This window comes from Aotus nancymaae, unplaced genomic scaffold (genome assembly GCF_030222135.1).
Source record: "Aotus nancymaae isolate 86718 unplaced genomic scaffold, 86718_ANA_hifiasm-v0.15.2.pri h1tg000077l, whole genome shotgun sequence".
Lineage (NCBI taxonomy): Eukaryota > Metazoa > Chordata > Mammalia > Primates > Aotidae > Aotus > Aotus nancymaae.
In genome coordinates, this window is record NW_026988492.1 from 1,364,879 (window position 1) to 1,383,463 (window position 18,585).

At 40.4% G+C, this 18,585-nt stretch overlaps 1 protein-coding gene across 37 annotated transcripts in view; it reads right to left on the bottom strand.

The window, feature by feature from the left end:
• Window positions 1-18,585, bottom strand: part of CREM (cAMP responsive element modulator) — an 80,227-nt gene that overhangs the window by 3,371 nt on the left and 58,271 nt on the right. For 16 of the 37 annotated variants that reach the window (XM_064368461.1, XM_064368459.1, XM_064368456.1 and 13 more), the window contains one exon: window positions 1,266-1,422. In XM_064368461.1, coding sequence (XP_064224531.1) covers window positions 1,266-1,422 — 157 coding nt within the window. Of the gene's footprint in view, window positions 1-1,265; window positions 1,423-6,869; window positions 6,906-11,225; window positions 11,690-12,160; window positions 13,030-18,585 lie in introns of those variants that run through there. The other 21 variants (XM_064368460.1, XM_064368458.1, XM_012445668.3 and 18 more) reach the window with 10 other exon arrangements.

Genomic DNA, 18,585 nt, shown 5'->3' on the forward strand with positions numbered 1-18,585 from the left:
GATAATAATGACCTATTCTCATGTAAGCATTAAAGACACAGTAGAAATAAAGCATTTAAAACCTGCTAAACAGATAATGAGCAACCTAACAGCCATGTATCATCTGCTTTTCTCTTGTCCTGCTCCGAAACAGGTTTAGAAAGCGAAAATAAGCCTTTCTCAGAATCCTTTACAGCTAGAGACTAAAGACCTATTTCTAACCAATGACAGGTAGGTGAAAGTTGCCGGGTCTTCCAGGAAAGGTTTGCAGCTGGGCTAGACCTCAGCCAGCCCCAGTTTTTGGCTCTAGCCCTTCCTCCTTCTTCCTGTCTGAGGCAGTGCCTGGACGTTCAGCCGACGGGCTGCGATCATAAGAATGAATGGCACATGCTGAAATGACACAGCAGGGAGTGGGGCGGTCAATGACACTGCCGAGCCTCTGTCCTGGCTGCACACAGTGAGGACATTATTTGACACTTAGGGATAAGGTGACAAGACTACTGGGAAACTCCAAGACAATTCTGTTCCTTCTGAAAATCGGATTAATTGGCACCATAATCCATGATAAAAAACTAAACCAAGAAATAATATACAAGGTAGATAAAATAAAATTGTATTTCTGTTTAAATTTTTTTAACAGTTTGGAAAATAGCATTTTCTACTATGTTGTTTAAAAAATAAAATTACAGAGATACGGAGCAAGAAAAAGTGAGAGAAAATGAGAGCAGACTGGAAGTACTTATCCTACAACAGGAGGTGTCATTATGTGGTTAGAGCCATGGGTGATTTTAATTCTTTTTGTTATTTTATATTGCACTTGACTAGAATTTATCAGATTAAATACGTATTGCAGTGTAATAGAGGGAAAAAAGTTACAAAATAGATAAAAGGAAACTACATGCAGAAAATGTAGAAAACAAATGCTTAACTTACACTTCATAGAGAAGCTAAAAAATTATATTCATCACCTACTTCACAAAGTAAATACAAAATACAAAATAGCCCTTTATAATGAAGTCCTTTCATCATTAATTTTAAAACTTACTGTATCTTTTGACTATTACCCTTACAACATAGGGATGTAACTTCTGCTGATGAAATTGCTGAATGGCCAGGAACTCTGACTGGAAGACAATCTAATAACACACACACAGAGCACAAGCCTACATGAAATGCCACTTTACGTGAGAAAGGAGAAACACTTTTTATGAACAGTTACAGTTTATGAAAACTGTCATTTTTAAAAAGTGTCCTAGAAGTTACCAATTGCCTTTGAAACGTCTCACCTGTTTTTCATTAGCCTCAGCTCTCGTTTGCGTGTTGCTTCTTCTGCCAGCTGCTGGGGACTGTGCAAACTTCCGGGCGACGCAGCCATCACCACTCCCTGCGGCAAACCAGTAGTAGGAGCTCGGATCTGGTAAGTTGGCATGTCACCAGTGGCAGCTGCGGTGAAACAAAGTATTTCAAGCTTACATAAAGAATTCATAATTTGCCATCTTACATAAAACTGACCTGGAAATGGTATACTTTTGACATGCAGTAAGAGGCAATCTTGTAATGTTTACGATAATTATTCTGAGCATTATAGAAATCTCAAGTATTAAAGACCTTCCTCAGCACTTAGAACAAGGTATTCAGCATGCTCTAAACATTTAAGGTAGAAAAGTGTCCTAATGCATTTTAGACAGGTTTTTATCAAAGGCAAAAGCTCACTGCCTTTTCCATAGATAGCTCATTTAGCCTGAAATCAGTGGTGTGCTGATAAACATCTACAGTCCTCAGGGAAAAACAATTAAAAAGCCCTGATGTGTAGTGTTTGATAATTCTCATGATGTAAATACTTCCACTATGACCAGTTTTCAAGCTACCCACGTGACTTGACTGAGCACAGAGTTGGAAAGAGACACGTAGCAAATAGACAAAACAGATGCCCGTACCCACATAGCACAGAATACTTGGACATTATGAATTTTGAGTACGAATGTTTTTAATGTGTAAATATATTGTGTATGTATGTGTATATATGCATATATATGCATGTGCATATATATATAGATGCATGTATATATATACACATATATACACACACAATTTTTAATAATAGCTGTTTTATAACCAGCTCACAAAGATACTGAATTATTATTTTTTTTTTTTTAGGCAGAATCTCACTCAGTAGCCCCATGCTGGAGTGCAGTGCCGCAATCTCGGCTCACTGTAACTTCTGCCTCCCCAGTTCAAGCGATTCTTGTACCTCAGCCTCCCAAGTAGCTGGGATTACAGGCATGCACCACCATGCCTGGCTAATTTTATATTTTTAGTAGACGTGGGGTTTCGCCACGGTGGCCAGGCTGGTCTCGAACTCCTGACCTCAAGTAATCCACCTGCCTCAGCCTCCCAAAGTGTTGGGATTACAGGCATGAGCCACCATGCCCAGCCTAAAAATTTAATAGGCTCTAGCAAGCCAGCAGGAGCTGACTGCAGCACACCACTGCAAAAATTTCCAGTAAGCAGAATAGCTCCATCCTCTGAATGTTTCAGTTTAGAGATTTTCCTATACCCCGTATCATGCCTGAAACAGTCACTGAATGTCTTTAAGTGCAATTCTCATTACTAGACAATGATTGAAGCACTGGAAGGAACTGAGCTCACTGCAGTTTCAGTAAAGAAACAAACAAACAACAAAAAAAACAGCAACAACCCAGCAAAGCTCTGCTTAAACCCAGTTTCTCTGGGGAAAGATAATTTTTATCTTTCTTAGGTTTCCTAGCAAAATAATACTTTTGTGAATATTCATTTAAAAATACTGTCTAAGCACAGTATTATCACACAGTTAAAAGACAGCATTTAATATTTACTTAGTGTTCAGGTCGAATACTAAAAGTAAGTTCTCAAAGTTTCCTAATTTATATTCAAAATTTGCCTATCTACAGCAAGAAATATAGCTTCCTAGAAAAGACAGATGGATTTGAGTGATAAAACGTTTCTCCCACCAACGCTTCAACATTGAGAACGTATGGTCCAGAGTTAGTTTGTCACTCTGACGAGACATTACAAAATACATACTCTCTCAAAGCTAAGTGCAAGAAAAAGATTTCTTAAAGTTATCAAATCCTATAAAAATTGTCTGAACTAAATTCCAATCAAAAGAGGAAAATACAGCACTTCTATATTTCATGAAAATGTATCATACCCATTGAATAAGAAGTGAAATTTTACCCATGGAGACAAAAACTTTGTTAGTTAAATAGGATATTATCACTGAAAATGGCCAAGCAGTTTTAAAAAGTTAAACAAAGATTAACTGATCTATGTGCTTCTATTTGGGTATATGCCAGAATTTTCCCTCTTAAGGCTTGAGAATTAGGTGAAAAAATACAACAAAAACATGGCTTTCGCCGGGCACGGTGGCTCACACCTGTAATCCCAGCACTTTGGGAGGCCGAGTTGGGCAGATCACCTGAGGTCGGGAGTTTGAGATCAGCCTGACCAACACAGAAAAAACCCCATCTCTGCTAAAAATACAAAATTAGCCAGGCGTGGTGGCGCATGTCTGTAATCCCAGCTACTTGGGAGGCTGAGGCAGGAGAACTGCTTGAACCCAGGAGGTAGAGATTGCGGTGAGCCGAGATCGCGCCACTGCACTCCAGCCTGGGCAGCAAGAGTGCAACTCTGTTTCAAGACAAAACAAAACAAAACAAAATAAAAAACATGGCTTTCAAGGAAGCTCCCTTAAAGATTTTTGAAGAACAAAAATATTTATAAGGTTGTACTACCTTTTCCTTCTACATGTAATTTTAAAACATTGGTGATAGGTAATCATTGTGATTAGTAATCAGCATATGAATAAACTTGGGAAAACTCCTATTTTTGTGACTATTCAAAATAATGTATACACAGACAACTCAGTATGAGTCATACAAAACTGTGGAGCTTTGAGATAGTTAAGAAGGTCATGTTAAGCCTGTTATACACTAACTTAATCAACTGTTTAAAATATCTTCTTCATCGTATCGTCAGAGGAGGCGGAGTGGAGCAGAGAATAACATGGCTCTCCTCTCTTTTCTCCTCACCCACATGCAGGGAAGAAGGTTGTGGTGTAAGAAAGGCTGGAACAACGGAACAGCTGGAGGCACCTGGGCCTTCTAAAATTGTAACAATAGTCAGTGACAGATGAGAAGTTTACATGACACCAGGTTGACACGTGCAGGCAGCACGGATGCTAGGATCATTCTTTCCAAACACTGCCCACACAGCTATGCAACAAAATTAACAGGTAGAGAGGGGCTCATTACAGTCTAGTTCTGTAGACATTCGCTATTTTCTGTAACATAAAGTTAGAGCAGGATGCTTCCATGATATACAAAAGCCAGTTTTTTAAAAAAAAAAAACTTTTTTTTTAAAGGGGTGAGTGGAAATAGTCACAGATGAAAAATGAAGTTCAAGGCCAGACATGGTGGCTCATGCCTGTAATTCCAGCATTTGGGAAGGCCAAGGTGGGAGGTTCACTGGAACCCAGGAGTTCAAGACCAGCCTGGGCAACATGGTGAAACCTGGTCTCTACAATAAATTAAAAAATTAGCCAGGTATGGTGGTGCGCGTCTGTGGTTCCAGCGTCTGAGGTGGGAAGATCATGTGAGCCCAGGAGGTTGAGGCCGCAGTGAGCCATGATCATGCTACTGCATTCCAGCCTGAGGGGCAGAGTAAGACCCTGTCTCGGGGGAAAAAAGGCGGAAAAAGAAAAGAAAGAAGAAGTTCACTAATTGGCCTTGTATTTATCAGAAATGGTTCTAAACAACTCTTGACTGTTTCTAGAAGCAACAACCACCCTCAAGGAACCAAATTTGGCACCATGCAGAACAATGGCAATTCCAAAATAAGCATTCTTAAAAACATTTTGAGCAATAGCTCAGAAAAAATACCACTTTAAAACAACTTGGAAGGGGATGATATATTCAGATGTATTCGTTCTGAGATGTTTGGTGACTGGGTTTTATTATAATTTTTCAGAGGTATCATATATTAATTTTATTTCCCTCAATAAAATAAAAATGACAGCACATTAATTCAAACCATAAACAGGAATTAGTATAAATTAGTAGGAATTTGTATAAATTTCTATTATATCCCAAAGGATCTACAAGGTGGTATACTTCTAATGGTCAGTGGACAAACCCCATATACTCGAATATAATCTTATTTGCAAAGTACATTTAAAAATATACAGGCCTTTGGGAGGCCGAGGCGGGTGGATCACGAGGTCAAGAGATCGAGACCATCCTGGTCAACATGGTGAAACCCCGTCTCTACTAAAAATACAAAAAATTAGCTGGGCATGGTGGCGCACGCCTGTAATCCCAGCTACTCAGGAGGCTGAGGCAGAATTGCCTGAACCCGGGAGGCGGAGGTTGCGGTGAGCCGAGATTGCGCCATTGCACTCCAGCCTGGGTAACAAAAGCGAAACTCCGTCTCAAAAAAAGAAAATATATACAGGCAAAGATAGCTATGCACAGTGGCTCATGCCTGTAATCCCAGCTTCTTCGGAGGCTGAGGCAGCCCAGGAGTTCACTTGAGCCCAGGAGTTCACTTGAGCCCAGGAGTTTAAGTCCAGCCTGGGCAACATAGTAAGATACTGTCTCTTAAAAAAATAAAGATACAAAGATAATCTCTTGTTTTGAGAAAATCTAAATGTCACCAAGTTTTATTTTTAAAACAAGTTATAGGCCGGGTGCGGTGGCTCACGCCTGTAATCCCAGCACTTTGGGAGGCCAAGGCGGGTGGATCACCTGAGGTCAGAGGTTCGAGACCAGCCTAGCCAACATCATGAAACCCCATCTCTACTAAAAATACAAAAAAAATTAGCTGGGCGTGGTGATGCATGTCTGTAGTCCCAGCTACTCGGGAGGCTGAGGCAGGGGAATACTTTGAACCCAGGAGGCAGAGGTTGCAGCGAGCCAAGATCCCACCACTGCACTCCAGCCTGGGTGACAGAGAGAGACTCCATCTCAAAACAAAACAAACAAAAAAACAAGTTATAAAAAAAAAAGTATTTATCTTAGTCAGCTTCAAATTTCCTGTATTATGAATTCCGTGGAAATTTAAAGTAGATAAGATGCCAAGGATCGCAGTTCTAAAAATCTATTATTCTCTGATGACACACTGCTATTCCTGTACTCTGATAAAGGCCAATTCCTGTCCCATTTAACTACTGAAGGTGTCCAATTACTTTTTATTCCAGAATTTTCATATTCTGAAAATATATGGGTGATCAGTGGGGAATTAAAAATCGTGATTGAAAAAAGATTGTAAGATGTTTGCACACTAACTTTATTCTCAGGAAAGCAGAAACTTTAGGACAAATCAGGGTTAGTATATTTTTTACCCCAGAATCTAGCACAGTACTTGGCACGTAACGGGTGCTTCACGAGCTTATGTGTGCTGTAGGAAGTACCATTTGCACTTCCGAGGGTTCTGCACAAGCCTGATATCATCTGGAATGTTTCAAATAAGCAGTCTTTCTTACAAACTTACATTACAGCAGCTAAACCTTTACCTTTAAGATGGAAAGCCCTACACGATGCGGTACATCTCTTCAAAGTGGCCTTTCCTGATAAAAGGCATTATTTCTTAAATCTTCCTTAGATGCGCTTTAGACAAGTCTAACATAGCATTTTAAAGGTAAAGGCATTCCCATTATATGTTTCCATCTAGCTCCGGACATGAAAGCATTTTCTTTTTAGGTTCAGTATCAAATATTTCATGGGAAAAGAAAATTCCTAGAATTCTCAATTTTGGTCATTAACTTCATACCTCTCTTTGCAAGCTTTAAACACGGTACAGCAGAAAAAGCATGGGGTTTGGAGTCTGGGTTCTAGTCCAGCTCTGCCACTTACCAGCCATGTGACTTGGGGCAAATTCAGTTTCCTCATCTGTAAAATGATACAGTATCTCATTTAATACTCACAGTAAACCCTGTAATGTATGTCAAAGTGTCTAGCACAGCACCTGACAGATGGCAGGCACTCTGCAAATGTTACTTCCCTTCCTCTTCCCCTCCTTAAGTTCCGAAAGACAACATCCCAAATTATGCTTACACTGCATATTAGTTAAAAGGCATATAACATCCATAAATATATTCCCCCCTGGAATTTCCCTTCTAACAAACCCAAAGAATTAAAAGGCATGGCTCTTATTATTTTGTTAAAAAAATCTATTAAAAACTTCTAAACTTATATATTGTTATATCCCTTTAGAGAATACATTATTAAAGATAATGTAAGATGTCCTTTTCAATGTATGCAATCATTTATAACAGAACCTCCAACGGCCCAAGATATACTCTTGTCAGACTGGTAAGAAGAAAACTGAAAAAAACCCACAAGTCAGAGTAGGAAGCAAAGACACAAACAAGAAACCCAGCCAAGTACCTAGGCTGGTAACTTCCACAGTGAAACGACTTCTCAACACCCTAAATGATGGTGATTTTATTCAACTGCTTATTTATTAAGATATCTGTAGTCCTAAGCACACAGACTGAATTTAACAAAACATTTTTATATAGAGAGTTCCTGCTTTCGTATGCCATTTCACAGCACGGCACTAATCCTAAATACACCTTTAAGTAAGCAGCAGAGGTTAAGTTAGACGTCACGCTTCTAAGTAGGGGGCTTCTATCCCTAACTCGCGTAACTGCTGACATCACCATCACTGGTGTGGTTCTCTTCCTCCCTACCCCGACCCGCTCCTCGTAACCAGATCCTACATCTCTATGCCTGGTGTCCCAGCCTACCAAAAACGTTCCCTTCTCCATGAAAATTAAATCCTACATGAAAGTGGCTATTTAAGCAGTGATCACTTTCAAATTTGCTACAATCACCATGACACAAAGACCACATAGAACAAACCCACCAAAATCTTCTCAGCTTTATTGAGGTATAATTGAGAAAGCTGTATACACTCAAAGTGTACAATGTGATGCTTTCACATATGTATACATTATGAAATTATTACCACAATCCAGCTAAGTAAGTTACCTATAAGAGACCTTTTAAAGTTGTTTAGCATGTGCAAATCTATGAGTCAGTCTATATAAAAGATGGGAAATTACGAACACCGAAATTTAGTGTTCTATATAATAGCAAATATCTGCTCTCCTGTCCTATGAGAGTAATAATAATCTAAAAAAAATTCAATTTTAAGTTGGGCGTGGTGGCTCACACCAGTAATCCAGCACTTTTGGGAGGCTGAGGCAGGCAGATTGCTTGAGGTCAGGAGTTCAAGACCAGCCTGACCAACATGGTGAAACCCCGTCTCTACTAAAAATACAAAATTAGCCGAGTGTGGTGGTGAGTGCTTGTAATCCCAGCTACTTGGGAGGCTGAGGCAGGAGAAACACTTGAACCTGGGAGACAGAGGTTGCAGTGAGCCAAGATTGCGCCACTGCACTCCAGCCTGGGGAGCAAGAGCGAAACTCTATCTGAAAAAAACAAAATTCCATTTTAATGACTTAAAATGATGCCAACCTCATTTTATATGTTTTATAAGCAGTGTGTACTCACATGACACTGTATTCGTGTGTCAATGTCAGGAGTTCTGAGGAGTCACATAATATGCTACGAACAGAACCCGAGGATTCTGAAGACTTGAATGGGTTCACTGCTTGCTAGCTTTGTAAACTTGGAAGTCATTTACCCCGTCTGACCTGGATGTAGATGGACGTGTATCAGTGAGAATGCCTGTAAACTGCCTTTTTTGGCATTTAAACACGGTTTCCTAGTGAGGCCTACCTGATCCCTTCACCTGCTTCTGTCACTCACAATCGGACAGTTTCTTTGACAGCACTTTCTACAGTTTGTATTCATGTTTATTTGTAACATTAAGTGATTTTTTAATTTGAAAGTTTATATAAATGCAAAGTATAATTACTTTGTTAGCATATAAATGAATATATTTGCCTAATATATTCATATAGGCAAATAAAACAGGGCAAAGTAAAACAAATATCTCAAATTACATTTCATTATACATTTTTCAAAAATTGTAGGAAAATAGCGTAGGAATAATTTCCAACTTCACTCTGCAGATTTGGTTTACTGAATCTTAAGATAGACAGAAGACTTGTCATTTTCACTTCCAAAATGATAATAACTTGTTCAGCTACCAACTTCAAGAAGATGTTACAACCTAAATGAAATTATTCTTTTATGTAAAAATTTCTAAGCAACAATCACAAAGATGATATATATCCTTATTCTCATGCATCAAATACAAAGATACTAGTTTTCCAAATCTGTTGGAAAGTTCGTTTTTAACAATTCAGAAATCTAGCCAGAAGACAACTTCAGACTCAGAGTCTAAAAGATACGAAATTATGCTCCTAACAGAATCAGCTTATGAATAATACAAAAAGCAATTTCTAGTAAAAATGTAAATTATGCCCCACAAAATCAATAATATATAATCTCATAAACCATAATCATCTATTTTTTTTTTGAGATGGAGTCTTGCTCTGTCACCCAGACTGGAGTCCAGTGGCATGATCTCGGCTCACTGTAACCTCCACCTCCTGGGTTCAAGCGATTCTCCTGCCTCAGCCTCCTGAGTAGCTGGGATTACAGGCGCGTGCCACAACGCCTGGCTAATTTTTGTATTTTTAGTAGAGATGGGGTTTCACCATGTTGGTCAGGCTGGTCTCAAACTTCTGACCTCGTGATCCACCTGCCTCGGCTGCCCAAAGTGCTGGGATTACAGGCGTGAGTCACCATGGCCGGCCAGTCATTTACTTTCTATATTTCACTTCATGATCCTCTAAGTAAATGCTGCTAAAATCTTCTCCAGTCCAGCCATTAGTGCTAGGAGCCTGATTTCGATCTAGATCAGCGTTTTTCAAACTGTAAGCTATAGACCATTAATGGGTCATAAAGTAAATTTCATGGGTCAAGGGTAGCATTTTTTAAAAAAGGACAGAAAAAGAATTATGGGTACATCACATAAGGGAAAGAGTTACATCTGAAACTTGTTTTATATAAATGTAGGGTACACACACACACACGAGTCCACTACGTCATGATGTAATGTGGGTCATGGTTGAAAAGTTTGCAAGCCACTAACCTAGATCAATCTACTTGGTCTGCTGATCCCACAGGGTTACCCCAGAACCGAGAGCCCAGAGGTCTGGTTCCTAAATCTACTCTACTACACATTCAAAAAAGTTCCTTAACCCTGTGCTCTTCTGACTTTAAAAAATAAAGTAAAATGAAATGAAATTTAGTATTCATTTTCAGACAGCACTGTTTCTGTAAGAACTGACCAGGTTTTTAAAAACATGATTTCCAAAGGCAAAATCAGGTCTTGTGAAAAAGTGCTCTACGTTGGTTGACATTTTAAAATTTCAGCATTTTTACAAGTTTAAATTGACAAGGGAAAATAAATCATGGGTAGCATTACTGGTAGAGCTGTGGACAAGACTCTTCAAGGATGTTTTGTTCATTCTGTAAAAACAAAGGTGAAAAATGTTCACTTATTTCTATGTAGTGGTTAAAAATATACAGTCTTTTCACAGCATTTTATTTATCTTGTGTTGAGTCTTATGCTTAGACAAGTCAAAGGGGGAATAGGAATGAAAGGCTTGGTAAAGAAAGAAATAAACCAATAATTTTTAGAAAATGAATATATGTACAAAAATGCCTTTTTGTTCTAAGAATCATATGACATGCAGTGTTTGAGATAATTTTAAGTTAATCTATATTTTATCAGAAATTCATCATTTGAGTTCTGCAATCTATTGCATCTCTAGAACTTCACAAAACTTCTTTGGGGAAGAAAATAACACAGTCTTAAAAACCATGTAATATAGGTTTTACTTGCTCAAGACAATCCAGTGTTCCTACGCAGAAACAGGGCTGAGACCACTAACTGTGAAGAGCTACATTGCAGTAAAGCTGTTAAAACCACCCACTCTTTCTTAATTCAACTGCAAATTCAGTATTGGGTTACAAACAAGACCACTGAATAAACAACGTTGCAAGCACACAAAGGTTATTAGTAACTAAGTCTTTCAAAATCACTGTTACTGAGAAAAGCAAACCGAGCGAAAAATTACCGATTACAAATTTAAATACCAGAGGCTGGGAGAACAAGACAAGCACTTCCCTGAATGAACACTAGAGAGCGCTCTGAATCGCAAGTTCCTATAGATGGAGTTAGAGTAAAGAACCCACCAGCCTATACATACATAGTCCATTTCTCACCAGGCACGTGCAGGGACGGCCTCAGTAGGAGGCTCGATCTTACCACTAAGCTGGCCAGACAACTCCTGAGTTCTGTTCATGCATTACAGTTTCGTGAAGTGTTCCCCTCTTCAAGCAGATACCCACCGCAAAAGAAATGTTAAAGTAAGGCTAACAAGAAAAGCTATTCAGTCTAAGAGGGAGCTTGGAGGCAGAGGCAGTGGTGAGCTAGTTAACTCCAAATCTGTCAGCAGCACTTGACGAAGCAGAAAGGAACTGACTAAATCACAACATGACTCGGAGCTGACGTCAATGTGCAGCTCGCCTGGAGTTTAACTTTTCCACTTCCCCTGCTGAAACACGATTCCAGGAAATGTAATGACATCAGCCCTTTGAACTCAATTAGCTGAGGAACAGACCATTTTAAATACAGGAGGAAAGAAACAAGTAGGCACACAAACATCCATAGCACGCAGGTTCTTCCTATTTTGTTCGGAGCTGCATTTGTCCACAGTAATGAAATCAGAACGTGAACAGTATATACTGTATGTTTAATCTGGAGCTAGATTGAATTTGCAACAGGTTGCAGATGAAGTAATAGCTTATTTTAGCAGGGCGGAATGGTATGCACATGAAAGAGAGACAGAGAGGGAGGGAGGGAGGTGAGGAAGGGGGGGAGAAGGGGAGGAGGGGAGGGAAGGAGGGAAGGGAGGATAGAGGGAAGAAGAGAGGATTAATGTCTTAGTCAAGCAAGCAGTATAATACTGAGCAAAGAAACAATCACACGAAGATGCCCTAGCGAAGTGAGCTGAATATATAGATCTATATTTTTAGAAAGTCTTACTCCTAAGTGACTAGGAGAGTAACACTTTCTGAAACACTCAGATGTTCCTAAATACTTCCTAAACTTCCAAACAATCTGCAGAATTAACCGAAACCCTCTTTAACATTCTTACCTGTGTCATCTCCAGTTACAGCCATGATGGGCTTCTGCAGACAGAAATGTCCTGTTTCCTCTGCCACAGTTCAACATAAAGTGTTCCAAATTAGCAAGCATGTGCAGGGTAAGCAAGAGTACTGACATCACAATGACATCACTAGCCTATCACTGCCATCAATTTGCTTTGTCACAGAGGAGCTCACTGAAACCAAAGCCCTATAAAAACTCTTCCTGTAATAAACCATCTTAATGCTCTTGTTTCTGATTTTTACATAGAAATCTGTTTGAGGTGGGCTCTGGCAAAAAAAAAAAAAAGTCTCTTAGCATTAAAAGTTACATGGTTGTATCTTACAGGGCTACTTCTTTATTATTGTGGTGTCCAAGGCTTCTAGGTAAACGTAGGGGGAATAACTGTGTATATTTTCCTAACTCACAGGAGAGAAAAAACACTTGGAGATTTAAACTTTGGACATTAAACACACACACACACAAACACACACATTGACTATCAGCACGGAAATACCATATTTCATAGTCACTTCTAAACTGACCAAGTAAGGAATACCCAGACACTTGTGTGCACCTAACATTTTTATTTGTTGGGCCATTTGCTGCACCATCAACAATCCAGCTCTTCCTAAGGTGGTACAGAATTTGCTAATTTCACTTGATGGGAGTAGATATTAAAGTTTTAAAAGTTCACCTGTGCCAATGGAGCAAGTATTATGTAGTATTCTCCCACAGCCACTAGGTTGAATCACATGGACTTGCTGATAGTTGACCTTTCTGGCCCACAAAAATAGCAGTTTCATGCAATTCAATCTAATGCATTATTTTATCAGATTAAATGCCCCTGAAAAGACTTTTATGATTTTTAAAATTCAAAAATAAATCAAAATTATTATTTGTACATTTAAAAAAAAAATGTCAAATTTTATTTGGATCACTTAATGAAGGCTCAGCACGTAAGAGAGCCGGATCACTATAGAAAATTCAGCGATTATAAGGTTAGATGCAAAAATGGGTGAATGTTCGACCACAGAACAGACCATAGCCTGGAAAAAAATGATTGGCATTTCCACTGCAGAAAAGTAAGTGACATGCCACTGAGACCTTTCGTCTTTATCAGTGAGTTGTACAAAGCCCATTCCCTGGAATGATTAGAATTCAACCTGACCTCTGTCAATGAAAGGACATCCCACCGCAGTTTTGCTGTGTCTAATTTAATCATTTTCCAGTAAAGGCAAGGACCTTACACTCAGATGCTCAGGAGGTAAAGTTTCGGGGGTATCCATTTTTCTAGTAATTCTCCAGGATACCTGAGAGGGGGGCTGGGGTTTCAATTCAGCTGAAGATATCCCGGCTGAGTAAGAAAGCCTGATGGTCACCTAGACATCAACCCCAATCTGGGGCTCCAGCAGGGACTCTTTACTGTCCCAGGCCACACCTGGGGGTTTTAGACTGCTTTTAGTGTATTAGTACATTTTATTTCAAATTTCAGAAAATCAATCAGAAATTTATTTTTATGTCAGTATTTCTTTAAATTGGCACATAGATGCTCAAAAAACATTGGTGTCAAAAAGTTAAGGAAGGAAAGAAGGGAAATGGGTTGTTGAGTTGATTACTGCTCTTAGTAAAGTTGTTGTTGTTTTTTTTTTTGAGACCAAGTCTCGCTCTATCGCCCAGACTGGAGTGCAGTGGTGCAATCTCGGCTCACTGCAACCTCTGTCTCCCGGGTTCAAGTAATTCTCTGCCTCGGTCTCCGGAGTAGCTGGGACTACAGGTGCCTGCCACCACACACAGCTAATTTTTGTATTTTTAGTAGAGACAGGGTTTCACCATGTTGACCAGGCTGGTCTTGAGCTCCTGACCTGGTGATCTACCCACCTCAGCCTCCCAAAGTGCTGGGATTACAGATGTGAACCACCGCGCCCAGCCTTAAGTTTTAATATCTTCCCTGAACCAATTAATCTCCAGTCAATCAGCACATGGAATAAATAACATTTTCACAGAGGAACAATATTTCACTTTCATTTCGTAAATGCTCACAACATTTTTCACATGCCAGGGTCTGTGCTGGGTACTCATCCATATAGAACTTACCATCTAGCAAGATATAGACAGACATCCACAATACAACATGATGTGTGTCTAAGGAAGTATAGTAGGAATTCACAGGGGGTTGCCTAAGCCAGATGTGGAGGATGGAGAAGGCTTCCTGGAGGAAGCATCATCTAAGATGAAAGATGAAACATGAGTAACACATACAATTGGGGAAAATAGTCTTATCAGGCAATTGGTATGTGTGAAGAAGGCCCTGGAGGGAGAGAAGGCATGGCCTATCCCAGGAAATGAAAGAAAGAGCTGTATTATAAAAGAGGGAGAAGTGGAGAGGTAGGCGGCTATTAAAGAATGCAGGGCTTGGATCAAGCAAAGATCTGGGCCACATGAAGGATTTGGGGCTTTGTTTAACAGCTCACAGACATTGATGGATGGTTTGGAGTGGATGCTAATGCTGGAACCCCTGCCCAATTTCCTCTGTTGAAATCCTAACCCCCAATGCAATAATATTTGGAGGTGGGACCTCTGGGAGGTGATGAGGTCATGAGGGTGGTACCCTTGTGAATGCGATTAGTGCCCTTATAAAAAAAAGACCCCAGAGGCCAAGCACAGTGGCTCATGCCTGTAATCTTAGCACTTTGGGAGGCCGAGGTGGGCAGGTTACCTGAGGTCAGAAGTTCCAAGACCAGCCTGGCCAACATGGTGAACACCGTCTCTACTAAAAATACAAAAATTAGCTGGGCATGGTACATGCCTGGAATCCCAATTACTCAGGAAGCTGAGGCAGGAGAATTGCTTGAGCCCTGGAGATGGAGGTTGCAGTAAGCCGAGATCACACCACTGTACTCCAGCCTGGCCAACAGAGTGAGATTCTGTCTCAGAAAAAAAACAAAAACAAAAACCCAGAGGTCGAGTGCAGTGGCTCACGCCTACAATCCCAGAACTGTGGGAGGCCAAGGAGGGCAGATCACCTGAGGTCAGGAGTTCAAGACCAGCCTGGCCAATGTGGTGAAACCCTGTCTCTACTAAAAACACAAAAAAAATTTAGCTGGGCATGGTGGCGGACACCTGTAATTCCAGCTACTCAGGATGCTGAGGCAGGAAAATGGCTTGAGCCCGGGAGGCGGAGGTTGCAGTGAGCTGAAATTGCGCCACGGCACTCCAGCCTGGGCGACTGAGTGGGACTCTGTCTCAAAAGCAACGACAACCACAAAAGACCCCAGAGAGCTCCCTGCTCCTTCTGCCACAAGAGGATACAGTGAGAACACGCCTGTGAACCGGGAAGCAGCCCTCACAGACACAGAATCTACTGATGCCTTGGTCGACTTTTAGCCTCCAGAACTCTAAGAGATAAAGGTTTGCTGTGAAAGCCACCTAGGCTATGGTATCTTGTTATAGCGGCCTATACAGATTAGATTCAAATTTTAGAAACACTACTCAGAACTGAAGAAAAGACAGTGCGATGCATTTAAGAGACTTCTGTTTTTAAGAACCTCCCAGAATCACTGTGGGGAAGGAAGAAAGAGTCTAGCTGAACTTTCAGGAACAATTCCCAAAAAACTGAGCCAAGAAGGGAGCTGCTGCCTCTGGCGTGATTGGGAGGATCAGGAAGCTGTTCCACAACCGGCGGGCGTCCAGACAGGTGGCTGCTGAAGACTGCAGCCCGCAGGGTAGCCCGGGTCAGAGGGACAGCAGCCAGGACAGTGGGGTGTGGAGGGGCAGAGCATGAATGGCTCAGCCAGGGGGAAGAATCTACAAAGTGACTTTGGGTGGAGATGTGGGAAGAGTAAGGGACGACACCCAGGTTTCTGGCATCAAGCACCAGGTGGGACAGTAGTGGCCGATCATGAAGACAGGAACAGTGGATTTCAGGAGTCAGAGGTATGTGTGGGCCATCTAAGGCACCAGCTGGAGTCAGGGCATAGTCACAGTGAACTGAAGCCAGGGTGGGAGGGAGTCCTCCAAGGAGGGAGCTCAGCAGGAAGAGGGGTAGGGGAGCAAGCCCGAGGATCACGGAAACACTCAGGACAGGGGCAGAAGCTTAGACCAGCAACGAGACCGGCAGAGAGAGAAGACCAAGGAGAACGCAGTCTCAGGAAATGGAGGAAAGAGAAGTCGACAGTGTGAATTACTGTTGAGGGATCAGCCAAGACAGGCACTGACAATTCATAAAGAAGCTGACAGGGCCCTGCAGTGAGAGGAGAGGGAAGGCGGGCAGGGAACACTGCCGCTGAGCTCAGGAAGACAAACTGCCCAAGGGCCTTGCTTCGTTTAAACTGGAGCTCCTGGCCATGACTGTTCAAGGAAAAGAAAAAAAGAGGGAGAGAGGAAAAAAAAAGAGGAATAAACATTGGAAGGAAGGAAATAAAACATCACTATTTGTATAAACATTCACATAGGTCACAGACTGATTCACAAAGCATCAGCAAATTATTAGAAGTAATTAGAGGTTAGCAAAGTTAATAGATAAAAGATCGACTTAAAAGAATCCGTATTTCTCTATGCCGGCAACAACTAGAAAATACGACAGAAACATAAGGTTCCATTGTAATGGCAACAAAAACTATAAAGTATTTAGGAACCAACTGAGGAAAGAATATGCAAGACACCTCCATGGAGAAAAAGGTTCAACTGTTAAAAGAAGTAAAATGAGAGCTGAACAAACAAGACATCCTATGGTTTGGGATGGGTCAATCTAACACAAAGGCTTTAAGTCTCCCTAAATTAAATGCAGTCTCATCACTGGTTTTATTATTATTACTACTTAGAAACCGAAACTTATTCCAAATGCATGTGAAAGAATCATGGTGCACAAATAGCTAACTCTGCATTAAACTGAGAAAAAAGACAAGAGGAACTTGTTCTGGGAGGTAACAAACCTGTATGGCAGTGGCATTCAGAAAAGGACGGATGGGACAGAAGACGGGACAAATCCAAGTGCACAAGCAAACCTACCGTCTAATGAAGGCTGCGCCATACACCAATGAGGAGACGACAAAGCCTTGGTGGTGGTTCCATACAAGGAGGAAAAAGTTAAAAATAAATTTCCACCAAATACTAGATATACAAGTGAAGCCCAGATACGTTAAAGACCTAAACGTGAAAGGTAAAACCATAAAGCAAATAGAAGAAAATGTGGGAAAAATATCTTTCTGACTTGTGGAAGAAAAAGAATTCTTAAATGAAGACCTCAAGGCACAAACTTACATATGTAATGTGTAAAACATTAAAAATTATCAAGACTCTGTTGTTTGCAGTAGATTCTTCCAGGTAACAAAGATAAAATGAGAAGAAATAACCATTCTTTTTTTTTAAAAAAAAGAAAAAAAATTACTTTTTAAAAACGGGGTTTTGCCATGTTGGCCAGGCTAGTCTCGAACTGCTGACCTCGGGTGATCCACCTGCCTCGGCCTCCCAAAGTGCTGGGATTACACGCACGAGCCACCACGCCTGGCCAAGAAATAACTATTCCTTAAGATTATTCACTTAGACATAAATATGGTCCATGCGTACGAGGAAATCACAGTGGCTTTAATTTTACATTTCAAGAAAACGTTAAAGTCCCGGGTTCGTTCTATGCATTTTTTACTCCATAAATGCCACCACTTCAGTTCTTCACACACTTTTATCAAAGTACACATTAACCTCTCAAATACCTGAAAGTATAGCTAATTATCAAGAGACTCATCAATTATAATATGCTTATAATACTTGCAAGAATTTCTAACTAAAAGAAATGATTTTACTTTCCTTAAAATTAGTGCTATATCCTGAATCCTAAGTGAATGGGTCAAGAGGGATAGAATTAAATTAAAACACAGGAGTTTCAAAAGGTGTATTAAATACATCTATTATAGTTATCATAAGGACAACTGAATGAAATTAAAATAACGTATAACACAAATCCAGTTAAAATCTCAAATAACTCTAAAAGCTTAGGGCTACATCTCAACTTTTATGTCACTACTGACAGCTTCCGTAAGAGCTAGAATGGATACCTCAGAATTCAAACAACTAAGAACAGTCTTAAAAAAAAAAATCAGCATTTGTTCTGAAATGAGTTGCCTCAAAATTAGACTTGAAAGTAATAGCTGGGGAAATACCCAAATTTGGGGCATCATAGCCTGAATACTTAAATTGTCACAGATTTAGTAATAGAAATCTATTAGGTACAGCATTTGCAACCCCCAAATGAAGGATATTTACTTAATTTAAAAATTCATTCATGTTTCTAGTTCTCTTTTTCTACCATGGACTCTGAATTTGGCCCTTCTCCAGAGCCAGTAAAACCTGCTAAAAAGGCTGGGCACAGCGGCTCACACTTGTAATCCCAGCACTTTGGGAGGCCGAAGTGAGCAGATCGTGAGGTCAGGAGTTCGA